We start from the raw sequence: 11,781 nt of genomic DNA, 5'->3' as shown, positions 1-11,781 counted from the left end.
ATAGGTGAAAGAAAAAAAATTCTAACCTCTTCAAAAACTAAAATGAAATATTTTTAACCATCTTATATGCTTTTAGGTTCAAAATGATGCAAGAAAAAATATTACCTCGTTTAATGATTTAATTTAAAAGGGGTCAAAATAAAGGTGGTGTCACTGATTATGAATTTGAAGTCAGATTTTAAAAATTCAAAATGGCTGATCCAATATGGCGGACAATAAAAATTAAAAACTAACGGATTTGCAATTTCAGATCACTATAAGATTCTTCATAAATTAATGCGTATTTTACTTTTATAAACTACTGAAACATTAAGAGCCGTTTTTATCAACTGGAAGTATAAATATTAAATTTGAAGAAGTTAACAATTTTCCCGAATCAATCAATTTATTGGAACTATAAATCTTAGGTTCTTAGGGGACATCCATATGATACTTGACTATTGCATATCGTGGATATATTTTCAAAATCTTTACTATCAGGCAGTATTGAGTCCAATTTAATTATCACTTTTTGAAAAATCTTGTTGTAATTCATTTCTTGCTTATTTTTATAGATTTTAGTACAATATTAATAAATTCTTTTATAAGATTTGCTCAACTCAAAAAGAAGATTTTTATAAATTCTGACAGTGATTATGGCAAAAAAGATAAATATATTTTTCTAAAGGAATCAAGACTTTGAATGTCTAATAATAAAACTCAATAATTAAAACATACTTTTTACATTTACTGCAATAATAATGTACATAAAAATGAGAGTAACATCTCAAACGTGCAAAATAAGATAATACCATGCCATTCCAAATATATTTTTAATAAACAATTAAAACCGTCTTCTTCTTCTCTTCTACTATTAGAATTTGAGAACACGTGCCCTGATAAATATATTTACAAATTTTCGAGCTACTGCATTGAAATAAGAAAATAGTGGAAATTATCCACAATGTTAATTAACTTTTGTTTTTTTTTGTCTCAAATTTTTTTATTGTTCTGCTTTCTAAAAAAAAAATTTCTTGTTTTCCTTATTCACATTATCTTCATTTACACGCACAGTCACACACATTACAGCCACACCTCATAATAACATTTTTACACAAGTATTAATAACCTCAATAAAAATGAAATCTTTGTCGCATGTTCGAATTTCTATAAGGTATAAATTTATAAATGCAGACAAAAAAAAGTGTATCTGCATATTATATGTAAGGAAGAGAGTATATAATAAACAAACGAAATTTCTTTATTTTAAACCTACATATTTCTAAATTTAATTAACAAACATTTTTAAACTCCTTTAAAAGTTAAGAGTTAAAAAGTTTAATTTCAAGTATTACTCTCTTCTTCATTAAAACTCTTATTTTAACGATGAAAATATCGCATTCGGCCTTCCAATACATTTACATAGAAAACGGTATTTAATATTTTCATATTATTGCACAAGATTGACTGAAAGGTTACATGCAATAATAGAACTTTTATATTATTGTCTCCTAAATCTTCCTTCAATAGCAAATTTGGTGATTACGATGATAAAAATTAATTTGGTTCTGTACATAATTCAATTTATCATTCAACGTTTTCTTTCTATCGTGATGCTGATTTCTAAATTGTTCTAAACATTGTATGTATTTTCAGTCGGTTAGGCGTATTACTCTTTTTTTTAGTATTTTTAATTTGTGCTTTAATTACAGTTTTATTACATTAATATAATTTCATTAAAAAATCGATATAAAAGCATGTAATCAAATTCTGATTATATAAAACATTTTTTAAAACATTTTTGTTGTCGCGGTGGAAATTTCAAGAAAACTTAAAAGAAAAGCTATTTAAAATTTAAAATAGTAAAAGAATGAATTTAGCAATGAAAGATTTTTCTGAAATTTGATCAGAATAAAAGTGGAATATTCTTGAAAGTAAATTTTCTTACGAATGTAAAGTAAAAATCTAATCATATGGAGTTTGGTTTAGCCATTACCAGTGGATCACCAGTAACGCAGGACTTTTTCTTTTGTAACCATCTACAAAATCCACGTGTCCCTCCTCCATGCATTGGTCCTGTTCCGCAGATTTAGCTTACCATTTATTCGTCTACTTTTATTGCTATATATTACAATAATATTACACATAATACTATCTATGTATATTAAAATATGTTCACGATTAGTGTCGTTTCTTCGATAGAAAATGAAAACTCACGAGTCTCTCTCTATTAATAGTCTTTTTGTTGAGCTTTCTTTACGTTATAAATTATTCTTACAAGATTTGCGAGTTCACAGCACGACCCCGTTAGCCCTGAAGGAGGAAGCGGGGAAGATGAAAGAAATATAGAAGTTCATAGGGACAACAATTGAATGTTGCTCCTATTTACCTAGTGTCATTCAGTCTGCCCGATGTGAAATTTTGATTAAGTATTAAAGAACACTGCAACAGCAGTAACTCTTCTTCTCTTTCTCAGGACTGAAGTTCATTTCCCGTACAATTTCAGCGAACATTTCATTGACGTTAGTGCGATTTTTAGCAGAGGCCTCTACGAATGGACAACCCCAAATCTGTGCCAATGCTGTTCCCTCAGCAGAATCTACTTCACGTTGATGCTCAAGATCAAGTTTGTTGGCGACCAGGAGAACTGGCACTCTTTCTGTTCCTTTCACACGGGTTATCAACTCTTTCATAGCTTTAATATCCTGAAAAAATAGACAACGTTAAAAAGTTATTATATTTTCCTTCACTTTTTTCATTTAAAATATCAAGTAGCTTCGTGTAGAAATCCTTTAAAATACACTTACTAGATTACCTAGTTTTACTACAGAGTACCCTCCAAGAGATTACAGTTTTTAACCTACATTTATTTATTCATAATTCAAAGCATACAAAATTGTGTCTAACAAATAGCGACTAAGAAGTCACATAAACCTTGTTACGTTTGTATAAAAAAAATCAATTTCATCAAACATAATATTAGCCTACCTACAAAGTCTATTTATTAACAGGGTTGCCATTTAATTTTGTTTTTCCCTGATTTCCAGACAAAATTTTGACTTTCTCCCTGACCCTGAAGAATATAATACCGATTCACTTCAAAAATTATTAGTTACTCAAAGAAATGTTCTATTACATTTATTTACAAATTTCTTCAAAAGTAAAATTATTCGACAACATCAATAACTTCTTTTTTAAATAAATACTTAATCATTATTATTTTTCTATACGAATTAAGGATTTCAAATCCAAACCTTCTGAAATTGAACAATTTATAAAAAAATTGTTATAAAACATGAAGAAATCGATCACTCCGAGTCTTTGACTCAGAGCAATCGATTTCTTCACGTTTTGTAAAAAATTAAAAATGACAAAGTGATAAAATCATTATTTTATATTATAAGAATATTGCAACTATAAATTCAAATTTTCAAAGATTTTAATTATTCAACCCTTTTCAAAATTCACTTTATTTATAAAAATTCACGCTATGATGCTTTTAATATTCAATTATAATTTAAAATTTTAAGTGAAATTCATTTTTAATCATTTTTCATGAGAAAATTGTTCGAAAATTCAATTATTTAAATACAAAGATAAATAATGTATTAAATAATTGAATATTTCTTAAAATTGAATTTTTTTAAAGAAATTTATAAAAAAATTCTAAAAATAATTGAATTCTTTCGGCGAATTTTAAAAAAAATTATAAAGAATAAATGCAATTTTCTATCAGTTTATGTAAATTTGTACATGAAAAATAATTGAAACTCTGCTATAAATATTGTTATTTATAAAAGTAATTTAATTCTTGCAACGAATTTTATTAAAAAAAAGTTTTAAAGAATTCAATTCCTGTGAAGAATTTTATTTGCAAAAATAATTGAATTCCGGAGAAAAATATTATTATTTATAATATTAAATTAATTTCTTGTGAAGAATTTTATTCAAATTTTTTAAATAATTGAATTTCTCAGAATTTTTTATAACATTTTGAAAATAATTAAATTTCATCGAGAAATTTCATTAAAAAATTGAAAATAATTGAATTCTTGGGAAGAATTTAATTAAAATTTCTTAAATAATTGAATTTCTTCAAAGAATTTTACTTTTTTAAAAAAATAATTGAATTGTTTCGAAGATTTTTACAAACATTTTTGACAGTAAAAAATAATTGTATTCTATAGTCAATTTTATTAAAATTTTTCAAATTTATAAAGCATTTTATCAAAATTTTTGTAATAATTGAATTCTCGAGAAAAATTTTATTATTTATGAAAATAATTGATTTCTTGCGAAGAATTTTATTCAAATTTTTTTCAAATAATTGAATTCACATAAAAAAAATATATTATTTGTCAAAATAATTGAATTCTTAAGAAGAATTGTATTGAAAATAATTGAATTCTTTTGGAAAATTTTATTAAAATAGTGGATATTAAAAATAATTGAAATGAGGAAAAGTTTTGAAAATAATTGAAATTTTGCCAAGAATTTTATTAAATTTTTTTGAAAATTATTGAATTTCGGAGAAGAATTGTATTATTTATAAAAATAATTGAAATTTTGACGAGAATGTTTATAAATTTTTGAAAATAATTAAATTTCTGTAATCATTTGTTCTTAAAATTTCTATTTAAATTTATTAAAAATTGAAATTTTTAAAAATTTTATATTGAAGCCTTTGAAGTTCATCGATTTATGCAGATTTTAAACGCAACTGTTTTGAAATCTAATTAATTTTGATAATTTTGAAGTAAAATTATTCATTAAATAATTTCCAAGTAATAATTTGATGATACATAGTTCTTGAAGAATTAAGTTAGTTAAAAAGAAATTACTGTCAGAAACAGAAAAAATTGAAAGTTTTGTATTAAAATTCTTGTCAATTTCATAGTTTGTGAGGCAAACAAAAAAGACACCAACATTCAGAATTTTCTTATAAATAATTCTAAAATTTAATTTTTTTTTTTACTTTTAATAAAAATCCCTGACTTTTCCCTTAGGTTACTTGAAAAGTTCAAAAATACATTATAATAAATTTTCAAGCTGGTGTGTCACAAACAAATTAAGAATTAATCTCACTAAATGTCACGTTCTTACCTTCTCCAGATCTAAATCTCAAATATTCTTTGCTTTCACTATAAACCAGACTCCATTGCAAAGAGAATTTTCCACCTGCAATTTAGGTGTCACTTTTGACTCTAATCTAAATTTTCACGAACATTATAGCAAACTAGTTACTAGTGCATCAAGGACTTTGGGATTTTTGATTCGTAGTACCTAAGACTTCAAACAACTTAATACCATCCTTACTTTGTTTAACTCTCTTGTTCGCTCAAAAGTTGTATGTGCCGATAAAGTCTGGAACCCATATTTTAGCAAATACTCTGACGGTCTTAACATATGGGTTAAAAATTGTAATCTCTAGAAGGGGGAATAAACGTATTTTAAAGAATTTGTAAAAAATTGCGAGTCTTTCGCTGTAGACACGGTGAAGATCAACTCCAATCTTGTTCGTATTTTTTCTATAATCTACACGTGAAAATACAAATGTATGAAAATTTTTTACTCTCTAGGTAAAAAATTGTAAGTGAGGGGGGGTTACATGGTTATGCTGCCATAAAACCGTTCACGGAAAAAATTATTTTTTAATGATTACAATAGTCTATATTACAGTTCGGATATGTGACCACTTATCTTGTAATGATAACGAAAAATATGATATGTGTTAAAAATTGAGTAGTAATTATAACTAAAGCTATTGTAAGAGGTACTTTTATGTTTGTACTCATTATAAAAAGTGGTCACATATCCGAACTGTAATATAGACTATTGTAATTATTAAAAAAGAATTTTTCTCCGTGTTTAAATAAAAATTTCAGCTTCAACTTTGAAACGGTTTTTAGTTTCGATTTACCTGTTTCCAAAAATTCCTATAAACTGGCTGTTTTTTGCTTATAACTTAAATAAGTAAAATTATTTGCGATAAATTTTATGTGTGACAAAATATTATTTAATTCAATTATAGAAAATCTTTTTAACTTAAAAAATTGTCGAGTCACTTTTTCCACATGTTATTAATAGAAAGGATTAAAAAAATATAAATCTATTTTTAAATAATAATGAAAAGAATTTTTCTCCATTCAAATTACTATGATATAGAGTCACCCATACATATAGGTATAACTTACATAAAGGCACCCGTCTCATATCTCATAAGATAGGGGTCACCTATAAGATTACTCATAGGATCCTCTAAAATGTGGGTGATTCTCCAAGTAGCTCACTTTTATGTGTTTAAAGAAATCACACCGCAAAAAAAAATCTCGAAGTGAGAGGAAAATTCCACTCAACAATTACTTATATATTTTATTTCCATATGCAAAAAATATTCATTTTGTAGGTATTTATCTACAAAAAATTCTGTATTTGAAATTTTTTTAACTAAACGATTACTTTTAATATTTCTTCTTTCATTAATTTGCATATCAAGTAAAATTATTAAAGTTATATTATTTTTAAAAGTTAACCTGCAAAATAAAAATATATTATCTAACACGTCTGTGACAAAGTGCAAAGTGTTTCATCATTCAAACATTTTAAATAATTAAAATCGAGATTAAAATTCTTTTTAAATAAACATAATATTAGAGCATGTACAAATGTTTTTACTGTTACCAAAAATAGAACCAAAAAATATGTTTCAATTAAATTTAAATATATTTGACTGTATAGCAAAGATATTTTAAGTTTGATTTAAGCAAAACGTGCGTTTGATTCAAATAAATCGTGACTTTCATTGTAGGCTTCGTATATATATATCGGTCCAATAAAGGGAAAAAAAAATGGCCAATGGTTGGGATGTTGAAGGGTTTGCTAAGCCTTGGTTATTAATATTGGCCAAACATTGTCAACCAAAATTTAAAAATTTTTTAAATAAATTAATTCTTATTTTGTACCTACATTTTTTAATATAAATATGTTTAATAATATATATACAAAATAAATTGTTTATAACTTCTTAAAAAATACAGTACCTGTTAGGTTTTGTTCATAAACCACGTAGCTACGTAGTTTATGAACGACCCCTTAGAATGTTAAAACCATTCTGTAAAAAAAAGTCTATTGAAAAATGAAGAATAGGCGATGCGTATAGTGTAGTAGAGGGCCTCTTAGTTTAGTAGAGTAGAGGAGTCAGTGCCAAACTGAGGCGAACCTTTTACAATACCGGTAATAATACTTAACCACGAAGTAGTATATAGGGACTCAAGGCAGTGTCAAAGTCGATGCGATTTTTCCATTGAAGCTCAATGTAAAAATCCAATCGACTTTAAAGTCGTTTGGATTTTTAAAGATGCTAAGAAGAAACTTTTTTTAAAGTAAAAATCCAATCAACTTCAAAGTCGATTGGATTTTTAAATTGAGCTACAATGGGAAAATCGCATCGATTTTGCCACCGCCTTAAAATTTTTGAATTTTTGAATATATTACATTGCTGATTAAAATTTTTATAATGCATTTTAAGTAACAATTTTATTTATAAAGAAAAACATAAGATAAAGTCTAAACACAATAACTAAATGTGACGCGTTCTGAAGAAAGGGACCTTACAAGCAAATCACTTTAAGGTTATTTTAGCATTACTTTTTTCTTGTTTGAAAGTTTCTTTTTACTTATTGTAAACTAAAATCAGTGTTTATTAAATATTTTAGTTGTAATGAAGACTTAAACATTAATAATTCACATTGACAATTGATTCTTTTTTTTGTATTTTCGTTTAAAAAATTGCAAACATAACCTATAATTTTTTGCTTCTAAGGTCTCTTTCTTCATATCGCGTTACAAATATTCATTTTAGCAAGGTTTTCTAATTTGTGGTTTCGTTCGATTAAAATTCCCTGACATTTGAAGAATTTTTATAATTCCTTGACTTTTCCCTGATTTCCAGTTTTTCCCTGACTTGCGGACACTTTGTTATAGATATTTTGAATTTTTTAAAATATTTAATTAAAAATAGTGAAAATAATTGAAATTTAAAAAATTATAAGAATTCATTTCCCTGACAATTTACTGACATTAAAATTATTTTCCCTGACAAAATTCTTTTAACAGGAAAATATGGAAGTTTACGGAAAGTGAGTAAGATTTAAATTTTAATAATTTTTTATAACGCAATTGTAACTGTTCATGTTTTTTTTCTTGAGTTATTAAGAATTAATATTTTGAAAAAAAATAATAAAGAAACAATTGAAAGATAAAATTTTTAAAAAACAATTGAATTTTTGAAAACAATTATCAAAGTGAATTTTTATAAATTTTTATTTCCTTTATTCCAAGATCTTAAAAAATCTTTAAAAAAAGAATCTTAAAAAATTATGATAAAATATTTCTAAGAATTAGTTATTAAAATATTTTAATGTAATTTTTTGAAAATAATTTGAAAGTCCTAAAATAATTTTTTGTATAATTTAAAAAAAACTATTAAATTTTTTAATGAATTTGAATTAAAAATTTTGAACATGACTTTTTTCTCCAAAATGTTAAAAATAATTCTAAAATGTTATTATTTTTTGTATATTGGTATTTGAATTTTCTATTTTCTATTATCTATTTTCAATTAAATATTTCCATATTTAATTGAGAATAGTGAAAATATTGAGTTTTAAAAAATTAGAAGCTAATTCTCATTTTTAAATTTATATTTAAAGATATTTCATTAAAATTTTTGATAATTTAATTATTTTCAAAATTTGCAATTGACATTCTTCTAAAGTTGATTTTCAAAAATTGCAACAAAAAACTTGAAAAAAAATTATTATTTTCAATTAAATATTACAAAATTTCAATTATTCAAAACTATTTTTATTAGGTATAGACTATAGAGATATTTGAAAAATTTAATTATCTTAAAAAATTATTCAAAAATAAATTTTGAAAGATTTATTTATAGTTATTTTTCGCACTAATAAAAATCGAAAAAAGTTGCAGTTTTTTTTTACTAAAAATTGTGGTATTTTCTGCAATATTTGTAAGAAAAGTCGAAAAATTCGCAATGTTTGAAAATAAGTCGAAAAAAGTCTTAATTTTATTAATTTCCCTGACAACAAATTTTTTTTCCTATCATTTCCCTGACTTTACTGACAAATAATTAAAATTTTTCAAGAAAAGTCGATTACCGATTTTTAATCAATTTAAATCCGCCTTGTCGGTAAGTTGACTATTGACTATTGTAATAGTTAACTCTTTACTTTATAATAAAATTATGTTTTTAGTTACTTTTTCTACACTCCAGTTTTCATTGTTTGAAAAACATGCGAGACTGAAGTCCACAGGGTTTTTAAAAGTGAAAAAAAAGAAAATATTTATTTTAGTTTCAAATTTAATGTGGCAACTATTCTTTAAAAAAAAAGTTAATTTCTCAAAAATGTTTGCAATATCAAAATTTGAGACGAATTAACTTAAAAATATTCTGTATCATTTGTTCGTTTTTTAAAAAATTGCGGACTTCGGCTTCATTGAAAAACTTCATAATACATTTTCGCATATCTAAAATGGCGCTCCAAGTGATAGCGAAATTACTGCACAATAAGAATAAAAAAAACAATAAAAAAATTAAGATAGTAGTATAAAGGCAAACTTTATAAATAAGTACTTGTTACATTTTTCCTATTTTTTTTTCCCTAAAAATTAAATAAGACATGAAAATTGTAAAATACATAAAAATTTAAAAAATTAATATAAAAATATAATTTAATTTTTGAATAAATAAATCAATGGGTTTGCTTAGAATAATTTTTTTCGAATAAAGAATTTTTGAAATTAGCCAATTGGTTTGCTTTTGTTTTGTACTAATTTTCATTTGTAGGTTATTTCCATTAACGAATCGGTAACATCGGAAAATTATCGAAATCGTAGTGCAATGTTTTGGTACATTGCTATCAGAGTTAAAATCAGAGTTAAAATTATATTCGAATTAAGACAATGTAGTAAGACTGATTTTATTTAAAGTATAATATAATTTGACAATGACTTTAAGAGTAACGTGGTTAACTGTAACTTTTACTTTTCGACTGTTGCTTTTTAAAAAAAGTAACTGTAAGTGATTTACTTAACTAATGAGTGACTCAACTGTGGCGAGATACTGAGAATAGTGACTTATTAGCGAGAGATATTTCGACAAGAAAAAAGCAGTATGAAAAATAGAGTAAGGCTTTAGAAAAAATGACGCAAAATATTTATTTTTGTACTCGGTGATTAATAGAGAAGAGAGAGTACCTGAAAAGTTTGATGATTAGTGAGACTATAGACAACAACGAAGCCCTGGCCGTTTTTGATGTAGAGGTCGCGCATACTGGCGAATTGCTCGGTGCCGGCGGTGTCCAGGATCTCGAGAACGCACGGCGAGTTATCAACCTCGATCTCCTTCCTGTAGAAATCCTCAATGGTCGGATCGTATTTCTCCATGAAACATCCTGACACGAATTGAACCGTCAGAGCACTTTTGCCCACCCCGCCCGATCCCAGTACCACGACCTTGAACTCTCTCATTTCTCAGGCCGAGGCTCTCAGACCCTCCACCAGACTCAATCTCAAGAGCAATGAGTCAGATTGATTGAACTGATCACGGGAACGACCGCGATCACTGCCACTTCCTCAACTATCTGGACACTTTGACACTTTGTTGTTGTTCAGGTCCTTTGGCTTCCTGTGATTCTTGAAATTCTTTCCTTGACAAGGACAGACGGCTTGTCCATTTAACACAATAAATCTCGAACACAAACCATACAGGTTTAACCACACGAACAAAGGCATCAATGGAAAAATAAATCTTACTAATTTTACACCACACAAAGAGGATTCTTGCACCGATGAGGAGACATGACACCACCGATAACACACTGCACAATTCCATTGATACCCCACTCGCTGCTATTCACTAATTTTCTATTCTCTTCTCTTTCATTACACATTTCTAGCAACTATTTCTCTCTCATTCCCTCTTGTAATATGTGTCTATGTAATGTGCATCGATCAATTCTAATAGACTGCTCACTCCTGATGAAATATGCCTTTCAGTGGTGGGCAGGAGAGAGAAGGAATGCGCGAGTGGACGAGTGTACTCTGTTTACTTTAACGGTGAGTTTAGAATGTGGGTGTAAAGGTGCTTTTATACTTGCGGTAATGTTCTAAATGCTTTAGAAATTCTCTCGAGCACTCTCGAGCATGAGAATATTCTTGACCTGAATGTGCTTTATCTTATTATTGAGCATTTACAAGAATAAAAAATATTCATGTTAGTAATTCATGTTGAGATTCGTAGTATTTTTCATTTGGACATAACAATCCGCAATCGTAAGAATGAGTGAGAGGACATCAATATTATGTTTGTCCTTCTCTAGTAAAAATATAGTGACATTATAGTTAAATCTAGTGAAACTTTGGTAAAATTATAGTTAAAATTAAAATATAGTAGTAAAGGCCAACGCAGAATAGAATCTTTAACCGGAACCGCAATCGTAACCGTAAGCGTGAGAATGAGTTAGAGAAGGATAAACAATATATCTATCCTTCTTTAACTCATTCTTACGCTTACGGTTACGATTGCGGTTCCGGTTAAAGATTCTATTCTGCGTTGCCCTTAACTAGGACATGAGTGCAAATGTAACAAAAATATATCTCCATCTCTCTCACACTCATGTCCTAGTTATGCCAGCGTTTTATAACTAGGCCATCAGTATGAGAGAGATGGAGATATATATATACGTTCGCTATATTTGCACTCATAGCATTATTTTATCT

General features: G+C 26.7%; 1 protein-coding gene across 1 annotated transcript; it reads right to left on the bottom strand.

Annotated features, from left to right (window-relative positions):
- Positions 1-706: 706 nt before the first annotated feature.
- On the bottom strand, positions 707-10,991 carry LOC122501413 (ras-related protein Rap-2a). Its single transcript, XM_043610850.1, has 2 exons — positions 10,258-10,991; positions 707-2,684 (listed from the first exon to the last, which is right to left on the bottom strand). The coding sequence occupies exons 1-2, from the start codon at positions 10,528-10,530 to the stop codon at positions 2,412-2,414; spliced, it is 546 nt and encodes a 181-aa protein (XP_043466785.1). The 5' UTR covers positions 10,531-10,991; the 3' UTR covers positions 707-2,411.
- Between the last annotated feature and the right edge of the window lie 790 nt (positions 10,992-11,781).

This window comes from Leptopilina heterotoma, unplaced genomic scaffold (assembly GCF_015476425.1).
Source record: "Leptopilina heterotoma isolate Lh14 unplaced genomic scaffold, ASM1547642v1 Lhet_21, whole genome shotgun sequence".
NCBI classification, from domain to species: Eukaryota; Metazoa; Arthropoda; class Insecta; order Hymenoptera; family Figitidae; genus Leptopilina; species Leptopilina heterotoma.
Note: the sequence above shows the minus strand (reverse complement) of the source record. Positions and strands in the feature narration are given on the sequence as shown.

What these genes read in the sequence shown, in the direction of transcription:
- LOC122501413 (XM_043610850.1), bottom strand. Translation starts at nt 10,530, where the DNA reads ATGAGAGAGTTCAAGGTCGTGGTACTGGGATCGGGCGGGGTGGGCAAA. An exon ending in CTAATCATCAAACTTTTCAG is followed by an intron (nt 2,685 to 10,257) that starts GTACTCTCTCTT and finishes CTATTTTTTCAG; the next exon opens with GATATTAAAGCTATGAAAGA.